This window comes from Osmia lignaria, chromosome 4 (genome assembly GCF_051020975.1).
Source record: "Osmia lignaria lignaria isolate PbOS001 chromosome 4, iyOsmLign1, whole genome shotgun sequence".
Lineage (NCBI taxonomy): Eukaryota > Metazoa > Arthropoda > Insecta > Hymenoptera > Megachilidae > Osmia > Osmia lignaria.
Genome location: NC_135035.1, coordinates 5,233,580 through 5,253,636, shown reverse-complemented (window position 1 = coordinate 5,253,636; position 20,057 = coordinate 5,233,580). Strand labels below are relative to the sequence as shown.

Genomic DNA, 20,057 nt, shown 5'->3' with positions numbered 1-20,057 from the left:
AAATCATAAATTTTTAAATACTACAAATATAACAAAAATGATACAAATTAAAATAGGCATAGTTAGAAAATATAATTCATTATACCTTATTATCAAGTTTAAAATATAATTATTTATAGAATTAACTTACATCAGTATATTTTGATACATTAAAATTTCTTTAACAAATATATTTGCATATTCAAAATTAAAGATTAAAACAGTTTCCAAAGTAATAGTTAGAAATTGAATAATTATTTTGCAAACATTGACGACGCGACGCGACGTCTAAAAATTAGAAAAATTTGTTACAAAATTTTAACAACATAGTTTCCACAAATAATTACTGGAAATTAATACGTCGCTCTATTCATTTGTTTAAACAATATTATCAGTGATTAGTTTAAATATTAATTTTAATGTGCTGCAACTCATTCATTCATTGTTTGATTGCACTTGTTCCTTGAATTGTTATAAGATTCCTTAAAAGATTTTATCACACTAGAAGTCTTAAAATGATAAGGAACTTTAAGAGTGTTTTTCTTGAAAAGTATAAAAGATATGGAAGATACTCTTATATGTATTTATTAAGTAAATTTTGGCCTACAATTTTAAATTTAAAGATATGAAAAAAAATGGCGAAACAGGAATTTAAATAATAGAGATACAAATTTTTAATATTTACATTAAATATGGTAGAAAGATACTCAAGGATGTTTTATTTTTATCCTGGATTGTAGGATCAAATATGAAGCATTTTCCTGACATCTCCACTATTTCTAAGTTTATTAATATTTTACCAAATTCATATGTACTTTTTTAATAAATTTAATGTCAATAACACAAACTTAGATCATAAAGGCAATTTGTATGGCTTGCATAACAAAAATCTATATCCGGAACACAGTTTTGATGTTCAAACTCTGAGCAACAATTTTATTTCTTTTTCTTTTTCATCTCTTTAAATTTGAATTTGTAAACAAAAGTTTGCTTAATAAATATCTCGTAATTTTTATACTTTTTGAAAAAATCGATCCTACAGTTACTTATAATATCATTTTGAAGTTACCATAGTGATGTAACCCTTCTACCTTTGCATTACAACTTGCTTATTAAGTTATATAATTTAGCCCTTGAACAGCAGAGCCTGTGTCAATCATGTCCCAAACTTACAAAACATATACAAAGATATTAACCTAAAGTTAAATGTATAATTTTTAAAGGAACAGTGTAATATTTAAAAAATCAAAACAATATGAAATACAAAATTAAATTAAAATTGGGGTACTCTTCATGGTCCGCCGTCTGAAAGTTAATATGTAAATACGAATAAACTAATTTCCTTTGTAAAATTTTATTTGCAATAAAGTGCCTCTCATCAAAAGTGCATTTTGTTTTTAATTTTCTAGTATATGTATTTCGCATAGGAAGATTACAGTCATCCTTGGTATTGAAAGAGTTAATTTCAATATAGTGCAAAAGTCGTTACTAAAAATGCATTTGCCAAATAATTATCTCAGTTTAAACGCTCGATCAAATTTAATTTTTCCTTTTGTGCTGGAAATCATGAAGAAGAATCGATGGTAAGAAATTTCTGAAGAACACGGTTTTTGGGTAATCATAAGTGGAATCATATTGAGAAAAGTTCAAGGTCGAGGTGTTTGGAAACGTCCTTGAACCAAAACTGGTCCCTCGTATGTCTATCGAAGACATTCAAACGGTGACGGACTTCCGGAAATTGTACGTTGCGTCTGCGCAATTGCCTCACCACCCCCTGGTGAGACGCATCTGCGCATTTTCCAGGAGAATTTCTCTCACAGGCGAGGTTCTGCCTGTCCTGGATTGTCGTGTTCGTTCCGACAGAGAAGCCTGCCGGAAGTGGAAACGGAGAATACCAACCCCTTCTGTTGTACACATATTGTGAGTACTACTTGTTTATCTCTAAATAATTATTTCCCACATTCTTTTTCATAATATTTTCGGCCAGATTACAAAAGGGTCGTCGAATCTCGCCATTTGTTTGTAAAGGAGTGAACATCATTGACATTGTCATTAATATATTTGTTGTCATTCACGTTATTGTTTTCATCTTCTCGTTTATGAACGATGGAATTTATTGTTGATTTAAAGACTCTTAATTTTGAATCATTACGTTTTGATTTTTCCTTTTCAATTGTGCTTCTTCTTTTGTTTCCTGTTTTGTTGTAATTTTGAGAACCCGGTATTAATCTTTGGGTGTCACAGATAGTTTGTTAAATGGATTGTGATTTAATATTTGCAGAGGAAAATCGGGAATCGATTCCTCCCACAGGAACGTGTCTAGGTCTGTTGTCCTTTCTTTAGCTCGACCATGCTCGATAATCCTTTGGGAATTTGAAAAATGAGTTTTCGTTACTGGTAGGTCACAAATGTCGTCGAATCATCACGCAATTCTCTCTTAAAATTATTTTCTTGTATATCTGCAATTTTCAATTAGAATTATTTTTATGACTTTCTGGAATAATTGTTTCCTTGTATATTTACAAATTTTTATCCACATATTTACAATGATCTGTTACAATATATTTGCAATTTTCTATTAAAGTTATTTGTATGACCTTCTGTAATAATTATTTTCTTGTATATTTACAACTTTCTGACACATTTGTTATTTATCCACATTTACAATCTTCTATTATAATTTATTTGCAGTTTTCTATTAAAGTTATTTGTATTATTTTCTGTAATAATTATTTCCTTGTATTGTATGTAATGAGCAATTGCAGGATATTATTATTAAGATACGAACTAATTTATTATTGATCGATTACTAATAATTCATAAATTTGTGTAAACCGAACTATTGTTATTTAATTAAATAAATAGGATTATTTAATAATTTGAAATTAATCAAATTTATGTTAATATTAATCTATCCGTTCAATTATACGAGTTAAACTTTGTGTATTATTTAAACCTGGTCATCATAATTACAAGATAGCATTACATTATAACATGTTTTATAAAACTTAAATTAATAAATAGGAAGTCTACTTTAAATATTTATATACTATTTCAGTATTATATATGTATATTTTGTAAACTTTAAATTAATAAGTTAATCATCTGCTTTGTATATTTACATATTCTTTTAGTATTATAAAAAATAGCATAAAACGTCTTTATTCAATATAAACAATTTTTATTCAACTGAACATTATATAAATTTAGAAATAACAAGTATCTTGAATTTCGGTATCAAAATCAATATAATAAGATTAAAATAAATTCTTATTAAATCAAAATGAGTCTAAAGGATAGTTCATTTCAACTAATACCTGAGATTCTAGTATTTAGGAAAACTTTTCGAATTATAGTATAATGATAAAAAAGAACAAACTCAGTTTAAAACTATTAAGAACCAAAGAATTCTAGGTTCAGGGAAAAACGATCAGGGTCAATATTTCCCCAATGAAATAATGATCCAACTTAAACTCCCGTTGCATTTTCAATTCTCATATATTTCAGAAGATATCCGATTCCATCAAAACCCATTAAAGGTGTAAAGATCACATCAAATAAATCAAGGTTCTTATTGGATAAAAAGTATCATTTTCAAATCTATTATAAATGCAGTAGGATACAATTATTATAATCAAACTTCGGGTTATTGCTATCACAACAGTCGGTTTCAAAGCATTTTATATAAAATTAATTAAAAATAATCTGCCCATTACAATCGAACTTCGGCTGTTGTTATTACCTAATTGTAATAATTACACTTGACAAACGATAAGAATTCTTAGCAAATTCATACTAAAGAGACCTCTTCTTCAAAACTTACTTTTAACTGAAGCATATTTATCTTTTACATGAGTGTATGACGAGAACTCTTAGAAAATAGGGAGAGAAGAATGGGGTTATCGCGTTCACTTATGGCAAATTATTAATATCTTCATTTGAAATTGATTTTTTATGTAAGTTTTTAATTCCAAGTGAAATACAAGGTTTTAATTTTAAGGAAAATCATCGAAAATATTTCAAAAATTATCAATGTTAAATTAATTGCTCAAAAGAAAGGAATTAATTGCTTAAAAGAAAAAAGTGACAATCGATGTCATGTGACCTGAGTAAGGTCAAGACGATCAGGTTAGGGATCGCGATAATCAAGATGGGGTCATGAAGATCGTTATACTTAAATCTTAAGGAATCGTGATCGGGGTCATGAAGGTCACTTTCGTGTTATGAATTTAAAAATGAAAAAAGTTTTGCTTCGATAAAACCTAATGCATATTATTTTTCCTTATTTTTTGACTTCCAATTTTTTTCTCGTCGCACCGGGTAACATTTTGACATTTGATGAAAATTGATAACTGCAAAGTCTCAGCATGATTGGACAACAGAAATCCGTGCCGCAATCGAGTTGAAGTTTTAAAATTTGTACGATTTCACGTTAACATCAGATGTATTTGGGTCATTTTATTTAACAAGTAGTAGCAAATATTTTGTCATAAAAATATAATATTTTACATATATAATGTTTGTGTACGATTTTCAACAATATATTCCAAATTACTGAATTTTACCGCTAAAGTTAGAATGAATCTTATTGCTTATTGGGTTCTAAAATTACAAAGCTTTTGCACCTTTGATTTGCTTTCCTCTAAAATTTGAAAAATGTCACATAATACACTCTGCCCCTGGGGGCACGTATATAGTATGTCCTTGTATGAAGACGCCATGACCGAAAGGGTTAAGGATGTCAAGGATTGAGCAAATATATCAATATAAAGGTGAACAGAGATGGTGTGGTTAGTTATGTTCGGTCTAGATTCGATTATACATATAATTAAAATAACTGTAGATAGTGATTACAATTATCTACATCGTATACATAATTATGTACATTCTTAACTAATACATATACAGAATAAACCAGTTCAAATTATCGCCTTGCCAAATAAAAAATTATGATATTAATATTTTTCAATAAATGCTGCACAATAAAAAGGGAACCATCATAAATACGGTGTCAACATTTTTTTTCCAAGTGAAGTCATCTGAGATTTTTTAAGATCATCTTTGTTTTTTTGTTTTTGTTTTTAAATAACATCACATTTTTTTACGTATACTAATTCTGCGAAACCATCTTACGTAAAAAGGCATTAGAATATAATGTTAAAGTAATCAACAATTATTACTATACCTTTTTCAAATTTTTATTATAAAATATTACACGAGTTATTCATTTCTTTTTATATCATGTACTAATATTTTTTTATGTGAAATGTTCCGAAAATGTGATTAACCTGAAAAGAAATGTATCATCCTAATATTTAAAGAGAAAACGAAAATAATCTTCAGAAGTCCGAAGCAACTCCATTTGGGAAAGATTGTTAACGTCATCTGATGGCCTCCTTTTTACCGTGCAACTTTTATTTGATAATATTTCTTTATTTAGCTTTTGCAAGTTTATACATGTACAGGTATTGAAACTGAAAGTTTTTGTTAATCTATTCTATATACTAGTATATAAAAATGTTCATCGTCCAAATTACGTATTTAGTAAAATGAATAATTTTTTTTAAATTTTGACCCTGTTTTGAATGACAAAATAAATTGAAATATCTAGAAGAATATCCAGATAGAGTGCAATCAAATGAAAATCAGCTTGTTTTGCCTGCAAAGCGTTTCGAGGAAAGTGGGTTTTCCAAAATAATTGTTGTAATCGGAGATCTCTTATTTCCGAAGATAAGAAGTTAAAAGTTCTCTTGCATTTCGAAGGAACTTTGGTATGAAAAGTAATTTTCGCGTATAGTGTTTCAGTTAGCTAATCTCGTAATATCCTAAAATTGCATAATTACAAACCCTTTAAACACCATAAAGTACAAGGGCTACAAGAAAGTAATTTGCCGCGGCGCGGCGTACTGAATTTTGCGATTGATTACTTAGGAAGGACGACTGCAAGTTTTCTAAAAAAATTTTTTGGACGGACGAATTAAGCTTTGATAATAATACAATGAGCAACACCCATAATGCTCGTAGGGTGCATTGAAAACCCAAAAGCGAGAAAGGAAACAAATTTCCAAGTACAATTTCGCATAAACGTATGGTGTCGCATAATGAACAATGTTCTATTAAGACCTTATTTTCATAATGGAATATTAAATGAGGAAAGATATTTAGAGTTCTTAAGTACATCAAATAATTTTTAACAAAAAATACAACCGACTTCGAGATGATTCAGTTTTCATGATTATGATTAACCGAAAAATACATAGAAATAAAATTCATTTTTTCATTCAATTTCTTGAAATTTCTCAAATTACAATACTGTACATTTAAATATGACTCGTTTAAAATATGCAATATACAGGGTGTCCCAGTTGAAGGAACTCACCAGAATATTTCCATTGTTTCTAATGTCATTAAAAATATTTATAGCACAATTTAAATGATTTTTAAAGTTGAATATCGCGGGAAAAAAATGTTTTATTTACTCTTTATTTATTTTCTTTTTTGCAAAGTCGGGATCATTTTTCATGTAGGAAATGAGTATTTTTTTCTGTTGCATTTTGTAGCTCCTGAATATGCCTGTATAATGATCTCCAAATAACCGTGAACAATAGAAGACAAAATTGCAAAACAATTATATAAAAGTTTACGGTTCGCGTTATTAAATGTTCGGAAACAATAAACGCAAAAGAACAAACAAAACATTTTTCTTCACAATATTTTCCTTTCAAAACCATTTAAATTGTGCTAAATTTTTCATAAGATTTAAAACAATGCAGATACTTAAGTGATATCCTTCAGTTGGGACATGTTGTATTCGTACAGTATTTGTATTTATAATTTACAATCAAAATATGTATTTCTTCAACAGGTTTATTAATTATGTACAAAACGGTACGAAAGGGCGATGCCAGCCTGCAGTACACAATTCTGCCGCAAACCGACCAGTTCTCATCGTCTGGTTTCCCTCAGACCTCGAGCAAACCGAGACCGAGGATCATTAAATACACCATGGGCACCTTGATGATCCTCATCATCCTGTCCTGTGTGGCGACTCCGTTCCTGATGAATCAAAACGACCAGAGTCTGTTCGCCAACACTGTTCTAGCGATGGGTCGTGTCAGTCACAACACAATAGCCAGGAACTCGTCGAGGAGTCAAGCAAAAGACGTTGTACACAAAAGCAAAAGCAGATTACCGCTGACGACGTCATCGACGGAAGTCTATAGAAAACCGGATGTTGAGAACGAGATGAGCACAGTGTTGGGGATGTTGAAGGCGGAGGTACAGGACACCGAGGATCTTACGATTACAGGTAGGAATTCTTCGATCATCTTGCTTCTCTTATAGCTCAAATTTATGGCTTTCTGAATCTTCATGGATTATAGCTTTGAAGGTGAAATGTGTACATACTTACAAGGGAAGTTCGGTAACTCGAAAATTCCAATTTTTTTTAAACTTTGCAGATTTGTAGGGGATCTCAAGAGAAGTATATTACAATTTTTGTTTTTGGCCCAATTTCAGTTCTTCAGGGTGAAAACATCCCCTGAAGGTAGACAAGCGTTTCCATATTTCCCTGTATGTCTTTAAAATTATTGTAGATATAACAAAATAGTTATAATAGGCACATATTATACATGTGTGCTCGCACACATACGTGGTAAGTATGGGCGTACAAAGTACATGTATCGGTTAAAATTATTTAAATACCACTTTGTTCGACAAATTTAGCATACATATCTGCATTTACAATAAGGTTCTCCGTATTTTTCGACGTGACAAAGAATTCAAAATTTTTCAAAATAACAGTGGTGGAGGGAATTTTTTTATTTAAACAAAGAATTTTTATCAATTTAATTGCCTCTTTTTATAGAGCATTAAAAACCATTCAATGTTTATTATAATCATTTTTTTATATCTACAATAGTTTTAAAGATATACAGAGAAATATGGAAACACCTATCTACCTTCAGGTGGTGTTTTCACCCTGAAGAACTGAAATTGGGCCAAAAACAAAAATTGCGCTATACTTCTCTTGAGTTGAAATTGCAAAGTTTAAAAAAAATCGGAATTCTCGAGTTACCGAACTTTCCTTGTTAGAAGAAATCAATATGCAATAGCATATCACAAAAAGAGGCAGTTTTGTTTAAAACGTCAAACTACCAAGTTATATTAAAATAAAAAATATGTTTCTTAACTCTTTAGCTACAGCACGTTTAAAAAAAAAATTATCAGCACTTTATGGTGTGATATTTCTAGAATCAAAGCATTTGATTGTTAATAAAAATGAGAAAACATTGAAACAGTTTTTAATATGTATTTAGTTATTTGATTGGTTGCTGCACTATGTCAAAGGCTGATTTTCATGTGTCAAGTAATTTAGTCGAATAGCAAGTAATTTAAGGGGATAGACACGGGTAATGCAGCGAGGTGACATTACCGGCAAAAATGGGCCTAAATGGGGGTTTAAGGGAATACACTTTTGTCCTTATATGAGAAGATTTGGGGCTGGATGAGGGCTCATTCGAAAGAGGAAGATCCAATGCAGGGCGGTCTGGTCACCGTTTGCGTCACAAAACTCTTTTAGTGGCTTAAAAATACTTGGATTCTGCGAATGTATTTTGTCGATTTTTACTCTACTTTGGACACTCATATTATTAGATATCATCACAATCTCATTGAACCATGACCAGACCGCTCTACATTGGACCCTTCCTCTTTCGAATGAGCCCTCACCCAGCCCTAAATCTTCTCATATAAGGACGAAAAATGTATTCCCGTAAACCCCTTTTTAGGCCCATTTTTACCGGTAATGTCACCTTGCTGCTATACCCGTATCTACCCCCTTAAGAATTTACTGTGTGTGGACACTAAATACTCGAGTAGTTTAGTAAAACGATTTAGTCGAGTAGATCTATTTCGTTGGATTTTCCTGGTTGGGTAGGCTTCTCCCGCTACTCACTAGTAACTAAGCACTTACCTGAACCTACCGAATCTATTTATTTAGTCGTGTTTATCTATTTATCTCTCTCGATTTCCAAAACACGACTGTACTAGTCCAGACAATTTTCTATGCACTAAACTATTTAATAGTAAGTAGCTACTCGCCGCACGATTAGATTATTCGACGTGTTTGAACCAGCCTTCGACAAACGTACAAATTAAATTTTAGCCCCTTTTAATGAAATGTAAGGTTAATTTTTGAATAAGCAAATTGCATTTCAATCGTTGAAATGATCTCTATCCATCACTCTTTATATTTCTGTTACTTCTCAAGTAGATTAGGAATCTCTTCTCGAAAAAAGATGGAGGTTTTAGGTAAAAAAACCGACAGTGTTTTCTTTGACTTGTTTAATTATTTTAAAGTGTGATTCAATTAAATGATGTTTAAATGACTGAAATAAGTGATAATCCGAAGAGGTTAGATCTGATAAGTAAACTGTGTGAAGAAGAGTTTCCACGCCTAACGAATATATGAAATTTTTTGTCCTTAGTTACATATAGCTAGTCCTATTATATATTGGATAATGACAGCGGTTCATTCTATTCATTTACTATTTCTTGAAATTATATTAATAGCAGAATTGGTATTATGATTTTAAAATTGATGCTTCAAAGATATTGTACAACTCCATCAGGACAAGAAAAAGATTAATTTTGTAACGGAGTGACTCGGTTGGTCATTGCGCACCGCAGCGGGATTAACCCGTGCCAGAGTTCGCAAGGTTGTGGTAGGGGTTCGCAAATAATAAAGCCTTATTCGGTGAACATAACTAAGCATTCATTTTATATATTCTTCTTGGCCTCGCCGGCGGAGGTCTTCTACCTTGGTCGCTACAATATGGAATTTGCCGGTACATGAAACAACGAATGGAGCTTCGCTCTTAACCTAAATATACATTATGCTTACTTGCTACGGACAGGATCCCGGTCCTTTACAGTCGGTACGCGGGTTTACAAACGCAGGTCTTACAAACTAACGCGGGTCTTACATACTAACGGGCGCCGATGTGAACGCGGTCGCGAGAATGAATGCGCGAGAGCGATCGGTCGAGAAAATCAGGAGGGTATGACACGTTCGGGCCAGTGTTCTTTATTACGCGCTGCGGTGTGGCGTCGCTGCCCACTTGCCTTGCGTGTTAGGCGGCGGAGGCCCGCCTCTACCTCCTCGGCCCTGCTTCTGGCTTGCCTGCGATTGCTCCTGGAGTTTTATAGCTGGTGGCTGGGCTTGGTCGGAGCGGGGGGCGGCGTTGCCGCTTCTCGCGGCACCGTTGCCGGTTTGTCTGGCTGAAGAGGCGACCACCGGCTTTAGATCTCTGACATGGACGTGGTTCACGCGATTTCCCCTGTGGTCCCGGAGGTCGAATAATACTGGAGATACCCTTTTTTGTACCCTGTAAGGTCCAGTGGACAGTTTGGCGTTCCGAGCCTCCGCTTTGCTGGACAGCGTGTGAGCGCGTTTCCATACTCGTTCACCGACTTTCGGTTGCCAGTCGCGTCTTCGTTGGATGTAGTATCGCTGCTGGCGTTGGAATTTCTGGGCCAGGTGTACCCGTGCATCTTGTAAATGTTTTAGCCGGAGTTTCCACGGGCTTGATGTCTTTGACCGGTTTTCCTGTTGTACATTAGTGGAATACATGTTTCCTGGCGGTACTCGTTGGCTTACCTTGAACTGCTGGCATTTGTGGCAGCTTCTGACGTATTGGGTGGCTTCCCGTAGGATTCCTGGCCAGTAGTATGACCGTGCTAGGCGGGCGAGCGTTTTGGTCACGCCTAGGTGCCCGGCGATCGGATTGTCGTGTGTCTCTTCCAAGATGTGTTGCCTCTGATCGCTAGGTACGCTAATTTTCCATTGCTGTCCGGGTTTTGCCTCGTTGAAGTCCAGGATTGGTAGAATGTGGCGGAGTAGTTTCCCGTCTTCTATTCTATACTCTGGGTTCTCCTCTGGATGGTCCTTTACCCCCTGGTAGATTTTGTTGTACCAGTTGCACTGCAGTGGTAATTTGACTCCGCAAGCGGCTTGCAGCCGTCGCGACAATGCGTCGGCGACCGTGTTTTCCGGTCCCCGTCGGTAGCGGATTTCGAAGTCCCACTGGCCCAGCTCGAGTGCCCATCGGACCAATCGTAAGGATGGGTTGTCGATCTTTTCCAGCCATTTGAGGGATTGGTGGTCGGTGACCACGATGAAGTGGTATCCCTCCAGGTAGTGACGCATTTTCCAAATCCCCCATCTGACCGCGAGGCATTCCAGTTCAGTGGCCGAATAGTTTCTTTCGGCGTTATTGAGGGTCCGGCTGGCGTAGGCGATGACTCGTTCGTCCTGATCTTCCTGGGTGAGCACGGCTCCCAGGCCTTCCGTGTTCGCGTCTGTCTGCAGGATGAAGGTTTTATTCCAGTCCGGAACGGCCAGGACCGAAGAATCGACGAGGCGCTTCTTGAATTCGTCGAATGCCTGCTGCTGTGGTTCCCTCCACGTCCACTTGGTCTTTTTCCGCAACAGTGTGGTGAGAGGGGCCACTAGTTGTGAGACGTCGTGTAGAAAACGCCTATACCACGATAAGAGACCCAGGAATCTTCTGAGCTCCTTAGTGTTAGTTGGTGGTGGTACGTCTGCTACCGCGGCTACCTTCTCCGGGTCGGTTCGGAACCCTTCGCTGTCCACGATGTGCCCTAGATATTTTAGGCTGTTTTGTGCCATATGGCACTTTTCCCAATTCGGGCGGAGTTTTGCTGCCCGTAGTCGACGGAAGACCTCGGTTAGGACCCTGACGTGTTCCTCGAAGGTGGATGTCACTATTGCAATGCCTTCTAAATAAACGAAGGTGTGGGGTGCCATCTCCGGAGGTATTACTCTGTCCAGGAGTTGTTGGAAGGTGGACGGCGCCGAGTGTAGCCCGAATGGCATCACGACGAATTCCATCAGCCCTCGTCCTGGTACGGTGAAGGCGGTCAGAGGCCGGCTTGCTTGTGAGAGTGGCACCTGCCAGTACCCATTCTTTAGATCGATGGTGGAGAGGTATTTTGCTCCACGTAGTTTGTCCAGGGTCGCATTTACGTGCCGTAGCGGGTACGCGTCTTTGCGTGTGACCTGGTTTAGCTTTCGGAAATCTACGCAGAATCGGTATTTCTCGTTCATCTTCTTGGCCATGACGATTGGTGAGCTCCACGAGCTGCTAGACGGCTGTATGATTCCTTCGGCCAGCATTTTCTCGACTTCCTCGTCGATGAGATTCTGCATGGGTGAGTTGCACGGTCGGCATCGTTGTTTGATTGTAGTTGTTTCCTCCAATCGGATCTCGTGTTTGATGAGCGGGGTGAGACCTCGTACTTTTTCGAACGCCTTTATTTCGCGCTGAATTAGTTGGTCTAGCCATTGCTGGTCGGCTGGAGTTAGTTCGGCTAGACCGATTGGCGCGTTTATTACACATGGGTCAGGGAGGTTTGCTGGCGGAATCTGGACTTCCTTCCTGTCTATGCGCTGGTTCCCTAACCAGACTTGCAGGCCTAACCTGCGTAGTAAATCCATGCCGATGAGCATAGAGTGCACTAATGTTGGCATGGTGTAGAAGCAGTGCTTGCGACGCATACCGTTGTAAAGCCCTCGCCCACTGTAGCTGGCGTAGATGGTTGTTATGTCGCCATTGGCTAGGGAGGTAGTTAGGTGGTGTTCCTCCTTTTTCCATCCGGCTCGTTCGCATTTTCCCGCCGTTTCGCTGCTGATATAGGAAGCGGCGGACCCGGTGTCTAGTACGGCCTCGATATCGTTATCCCCGATGCGGACGGTGATTATTATTCGGTCGTTGTAGACAGCCATTGGTAGTTGGTGGTTTTCTTTCTGGTTGGTTCCTGGTAGGTGGTTGGCTGTCTCTGGTGGTATTACGGATCGTTCGGCCGCTCCTGCGTTTGTCGTTTCCTGCTCACGGATTTGCGTGGATGTAGCCGTTGCCGGCTGTACTCCCATGCTGGCGCGGAACCATTCCCGCGCGATTTCTGCGTGGAACTCCTCGTATTCCAGTGTTCGGTCGACTTCCTCATTGCAGCCGGGCTCGTCTGGCGGCCAGTCGACAAATTTCTCCGGGTGATCGCAGACATAACCTGCTAGACGATGTCGTAGTTGGACCCATGTCCCTAGTGTTGGGAGCTGTAGTCGACGTAGTTCACCGATTACTTGGTCTCTCTTCAAGCGGTATACCCATGCGATGCCGCTCATCCTGTTCTATGTCTGCCTGGTCCGGTGTTCTTCTCGATTAGTTCAGCTACTCGTAGCCGATTGTCGGTCTGGCTGGTAGGCTTGGATCGTTGGACTGCCGATGGTAGACTGCTGCTTCTGGTCTCGTGGATCTTGTTCTTCGCTGGTTCGGCTCGTACTCTTTGCTTCTGCTGCCCGGTTTTTCTGCTCGGTCTCATCTCTTCTCGGTTATTCGATTTATTGTAATCTCGATTCCGTTCGCTCGCTCCTTATATACCTAAAATCTTAACACTAGAGGTTCCACTGTCGCTATTCCAAACTATTCGGGCGCCATGTAACGGGGGTGACTCGGTTGGTGCGCACCGCGGCGGGGTTAGCCGTGCCAGGGTTCGCAAATAATAAGGCCCTGTTCGGTGAATATAATTAAGCATTTACTTTATGTCTTCTTCCTGGCCTCGCCGGCGGAGGTCTCCTGCCTTGGTCGCTACAATATAGAATTTGCCGGTACATGAAACGACGAATGAAGCTTCGCTTTTAACCTAAATATACATTATGCTTATTTGCTACGGACAGGATCCCGGTCCCTTACAGTTAGTACGCGGACCTTATACACTAACGCAGATCTTACAAACTAACGCGGGTCTTACCTATTAACGCGCTGCGGTGTGGAGTCGCTGCACGCTTGCCTTGCGCGGCTGTCTTCTCGCCTGCCAAGGTAGAACCATTTAAGCAGACGAGGTGAGGACTAGTTCTGGCCAACCCTGGGTTAAGCTACGGGATTGCACAGAGCCGGTTGCCAAAGGCCGGATGCGGTGCCGTGTAGGCTAGTGTTCGGAACTCCGCGGTGTAACCAGCGGTCGTTATGAACATGCACCAACTTGGTCATCCCGGGAGATTGCCACGGGGATGGCGAAGCTAGTCGCCTACGGCAGATGGACCTTCTGGGAGCTGCCAGCCCGTGGCGTAGTGCAATGCCAACGGTCCGACAGCCGGTGATCTCTATGCCAGGAAATTGCCGTGGCGCAGAGCTACCGGTGCTCCAGTCCGGACCTCTTAAGAGGTCTTCTCGGGGCCGAGGCCCCGAGGCGACTCGCCTCTAATCGTGACGCTCGATCGTATTTATGCTGTGTTGCTCGCGGGAGTGGGGATGCCGGCCCGGTGGGGACCCGCTGCGTAGTGTGACGCGCAACGCCGTTCCGCGGTAGTCATCTCAATTGATATAAATAATTCAATATAGGGCTCGAAAATTAATTTATATACTTATTGTTTATACTATAATAATTCTGCTTATGAGTGTGCTGCTAAGCAAGCATGCTCTGTTCATGAAATAAATACTCCATTATTTTTCTTAAATTCATTTCTTCGTATTGATTCTTTAATCTTTTTTCGTTATAACAGTATTTTTCAAAGTACAAAATATTAATTCTTCATTAAATTTTAATTAAAATTAAAGATGATGTCGTTGTCCTTATTTATGCGCCCTTTCGATAGGTATTGAACATATATTAATGTGCCCCTACTTTGCGACCACTGTTTCAAGGAATATTTGTATCAGAATTTTAAGTCACTAAAGAAAAGTTACTTTAAGATGTCGAGAAGTCATTTTATTTAATATTTGTATTAATTGCGTATCTTATATCGTTAAGACTTGGATGTGTGTTTTTCAATTATAATTTTGCATCATATATTCAAAATCTGCGATAATGCTACTAATAGTTTCTGATTTATTTACATTGTTACTTTCGACCAGGGTCTCTTCTCTTCCAAATATACTGTACTTCCCCCATTATTGATCAATAGCAGGGTGACATGCATGCTACATCCGGCCCTAGAAAAACGAGTACATACCATAAAAGCTCACGAACGAGTTAGAAACTGGTCTAATGCTCCGATGACTCTTTAGCATGGAAATGAGCCAATATCAGACCATCTGTTAACTTGTGATGAACATATAATGGGTCACTTATACATCAAAATAAAAAGCTACTATGCTTTGTTATTACCTAGGGAATGAGTTACATCGACGTCTAAACCGAACCATCAGAGAAAAGTTTTACTGTGTGTTCGACGGACAATAGCAGGAATTGTTCGTTCTGAACTGTTACCAAGATGCCAAATATAGATCATTGCTGTAGATCTATACTTGATACGACATGAGAGAATTATAAGACCTGTATTTATATCAAAACAGTCAGAATTGGTCAGTTATACTTGCACCTAAAAGTGTTCTGATCTTTTAACACAATGCAATGTTTGCAAATTGTAAGTCAAATTCTGTAAAAACCACGTTTAGTTATCACAAATTAGACTTTATAAAATATTCCGAAAGAAGGAAACTTCATTTTAAATTTTTTCGTTGGCAAAATATTTGTGAAATTAACCCTTTGTAACAATATGCTAGGTATATAATGCAACTAATGCATGAACTGCACATTTTGTTATCAGTAAAATAATAGAATTATTTAGAATTATTTAGAATTAAAATAATAGAAATGATATTGTAATATCAAACAATTTTTAGTTAAATAATTTGTTAAATTAGACGTAGATTTGGTAATTGTTGTTCTCATCTCATTACTACCCATGAGAATTAAAACATTTATTTCTCACCAATTATTCACAAAATTATGATACTTTTCAAAATGATAACAATACTAACACCATTATAATGCAGTTTTTTGACGCCAAAAACGTAATTCATAATGATAAGAAAAAAAACATGAAACATACATTTGATAATAAAATTTTTAGCAAATTCTGTGTATTTTTCCCTTCAAAAAAAAAAAGAATCTTCTGAAAAAGTGCAAACTTTGCAACATAAATGAATCGAACATTAAAGCTAATATCAAAGTAAATAAATGAATATTAAAATATTCACATCGCATTAATCAATAATTATTGTCATCTGCTATTTAACTCTCGTACACTGTTCAGAATAAACTGACCTGGAAAATAAATTCAATATTTAATAATTCTTTGATGAAATATTTTATTATGAAAAATCTGATACTTTTCATAATAGGTATTCGAAGAATACATTTATCGAGTATCTGATTCAGGTCAGCTTTATAAAAGGGAACTGCAATGAAAAATACTTTCAACACGATAGAAATTGGAAAAGTCATTATAACTAAATCAAATTATTCTGAAAGTTCTTAATGCGCTATTAAAATATTAATTAGGTTTGTTTTTATAATATTTATGTAAGCCATTCACAGGCCAAGCACCACTTTTTGATTTTTTTAAATTTTAATACCAAATTAAATACTTGATTGCTTAACTTATACTATTTTGTCAATTACTCTACCTTTTGTTCTGTAGAGGTATTCGATTAAACAAATGAGCGATTCATATGTGAATCGAACGATATGAAAATACGAATATAGGAACGAAAATAATAATAAAAAATTAAAATAATCTATCTTCAAAACAGGGTACAGTTATACTTAGCTTGCATATTTATTTATTTATTCATTTTATTTTTGCCAGTAAAATTTTGAACAGTATACAACCATTAAATACCTGCATTTAACTACTATTCAGTATATCATTTAACTAATCAGAAAGTAGAATCCATTTTGACAAAAACAATGTAGACAAAATTACTTTAGGAAAATTAAACATATTATAGTAAAAATTGACTTCGACATATAAAAATTACAAAAAAATTTTATTTTATTATAGTTCGTATAAACTTGTTAAATTGATTTTCAATTATCTGCTTTTATTTATTTATGCTTTTACGCAAGAACTGAAAATGGAAGCTACGTTTCCTTTCGAGTTTATACCTCTGTTACTTGTATTTTATTTCAAGATTCCCTTTGATGGTGGGTTAAAAAGAAATATGTACGTATATTTTAAGAGAAGAACAAATAACATTGCTAGAGAATTTCACTTGAACAGGCACCGAACTTTCATTTTTGTATTTACAGCTTTAATAAAAGGAAATGTCTGCTCCAATTCTTTGAAATTGGAATATTTATACAAAATCCCCTACTTTTTTATAAAACTAGTATCCATGATAAGCTGTTCTTAATTTTATTCCAATTCTTCTGTAAAAGTGACGTTACTAAAAATATATACAGAGTGAGTCGCCTAAGGTAAGCCACCTGAATAACTACATTTTTGGAGATAGAAACAAATGTTTCAGACAAAAGTTGTTTGGTTTCGATGAGCTCATTAAGTGGTGTATATAACTTTTCTTCAGATGGAGGCGGTTAGGAGATTTGAAGGTCAACTTAGTTTTTTTAAATGGAATGGGGTACTTTTTTATGCATCAAACGATGCAGCTAGACATTCTTTATAAAAAAGTACTGACCTATGTATGTTGAAAAGCTGGTAGTTTAGGAGATATTTCAATTTAAATAATTCTAAAATTTGTACTGATATTAGCGTTTATTTACAAGTATGGTTGAACATAACGATCATTTGCATCACAGCATTTTTTAAATCGACGAAGTAAGTTATTCAGCTGGCTTGCCTTAGGCGACTCACCCTGTATATGTATATAAGATATTAAAACTGAAACAATTTTTAAACTAATATGTAGTTTCAAGGTATAATTATTTTAATACCTTTTCTGTAAAAGAAAAAATTGCATCGATTAATGTAACTAACTGAGTGCATTGGTGAAACTAGTGTATAACTTAGGTAGAAGCCATGATGACCCCTCAATATGGACTGAGTCTTTCGTCATTGTTAAACTCAAAGATTCTAAATTTCAAGAATTTAAAAATTTCAAAATCCCAAAATTCTAAGATTCTACGATTCTCTGGTGAAACTTTGCGAAATAGAAAATAAACATTTGACATTGTTAATCCTCGGACGACAAACCCTATAGTCTCAATTTTAATTTAATTTTCTATTTCATATTATTTTCATTTGCTAAATTTTGCACAATTCCTTTAAAAATTCTGCCTTTAGTATATGAAACTCTTCGGTTTCGACAGATTGGAAACTTCCAAAATTAAAAAATTCTAAGATTCCAAGATTCTCTCGTAAAACTTTGCGAAATCCAAGTTAAACATTTAACACAGTTAACTCTTGGACGGCGGACCGTAGAGAGAGTCCCAATTTTAATTTAATTTTGAGTTTCATATTATTTCCATTCTCTAAATTTTACACTGTTCCTTTAAATATTATTCTTTCAATATATGAAACTCTATTGTTTAAAAATTATAATATCTTACAATTAGTATATGTTTTGTAACTTAGGGTCACCCATTGACCCAAGTACAGCTAAGTTCTGGACCACTGTACTGAATGTAAGGATTGGACCCATCAAGCCAAAACATTTCTTATATTTACTATAATTACGATATCGACTAATTGGTTATAAATTTTACTTTATTTTGTTTATTACTATAATTTAAATCACTAAATATTTTAGTTTTGTAAAGTTAAATCTGAATTACTGTCGATTTCATGCAGTATTACAATCGATTCGGGGTGAGGGACGATTGTAACATTTTTTTTTCCAGTCTCCATTTTTATTAATAACTTGGATATTGTCATACAGCAAAATTGCTATAATTCAATAATGCCAGATAACTATGTAAGATTTTGGTATAAGGAGTTTTGTTGTGAATGCAATAGTTTTTGCATAATTGTGTTCCAAAGTTAAAGTGTTACTACAGCCCCGGTTTACAATTTTTACACGTTTTTTAGAAATAGACTTACACCACTTTCACAAGCAATGGTCTCTTTATTTTTATTTATAATAAAAAGTCAAATTTTGAAAATAATATAGTTTAGATTTTATACTTCAGATAATGCACTTTAAATTCAAGGAATTAATGATATAACACGATTTTTATTTTTTGCAATTAATTTACCGCGAACGTTAATTGCGTATTATCAGCAACATTAGAACATAAAACTGGTTATAGGAAAACAGTTTTTCACCACGTAATAAAGGTGAGGTTGGGAGAATTTAATTCCGAAGTACTTGATTGATCCAATTTCTTCCATGGATCACTGTCATATTTTCACCTCTATATTTCTGGTATCGGTGTGCTCGAAACTCGTCACAGTAATCAATAAACATCGACATCCTCGATACTTTCCTCAGTGTTATATCGCTTTAAGATATTTTACTTGTAAACTGATAACATATCGAAAATTATACGACAGAAACTAATAATAGTATTGAAAATTAATTAATCATATAAAAAATCAATTATTTAATAAAACGTTATACTGTTAATATTACAATACTTCAAGTGTTTTTACTTATTAGCTACAAAAATATATAAAATGTTAGAAAGATATCAGTGAAATAAACATATAAAAGTATTATATTGTTACGTTCCGAACAGAAATTTTTACACATTCACCTTGTGTTACATGGAGGGGCAAAAATTGCGCAGCGATCGGGAAAATTCCTTTTTCTCCTTCGCAGAAATTTTAATGTATATACCCAGGACACTTATTATGGAAACGCACAGCGTGATTCAATATATCAAAATTGTTGCGTTTTCTTTTGAAAATTATTTGTCAGTGATAATGACTCAAAACTCTTGTTATCATTTTAATGTGCGAAATCCACCCTTTAAATTCTGAAATGTGGAAGGTGACATACCCTATCTTGCGTTTGACAACATCGCAATAAACATAGAGTCATCGATTTAGAAGTTAAGGGTTTAAAAAGATTTCGTACATTAAAATGACGACGATAAACTTTTTAAATTAGTACCACCAAGCGATGATTTTTAAAATAAAATTCAAGAATTTTGGTACGCTGAATAACGCTGTAGGTTTCCATAATCTAGGTATCTCAGGTATATTTTAGAATTTCTGCGAAGCAAAAAAAGGAAAAAATAAAATTTAAAGGAATTACGAATTTTCCCAATCGTTTCGCGACCTTCTCTTCACCCTGTGCATTGAAATCTATATA

At 35.5% G+C, this 20,057-nt stretch overlaps 1 protein-coding gene across 1 annotated transcript in view; it reads left to right on the top strand.

The window, feature by feature from the left end:
• Nucleotides 1-40: 40 nt before the first annotated feature.
• LOC117603274 (uncharacterized) overlaps nucleotides 41-20,057 on the top strand; it is a 53,508-nt gene continuing 33,491 nt past the window's right edge. Inside the window, exons 1-2 of the mRNA XM_034322259.2 lie at nucleotides 41-1,899; nucleotides 6,845-7,288. Coding sequence (XP_034178150.1) covers nucleotides 6,856-7,288 — 433 coding nt within the window. The 5' untranslated portion in view covers nucleotides 41-1,899; nucleotides 6,845-6,855. The remainder of the gene's footprint in view (nucleotides 1,900-6,844; nucleotides 7,289-20,057) is intronic.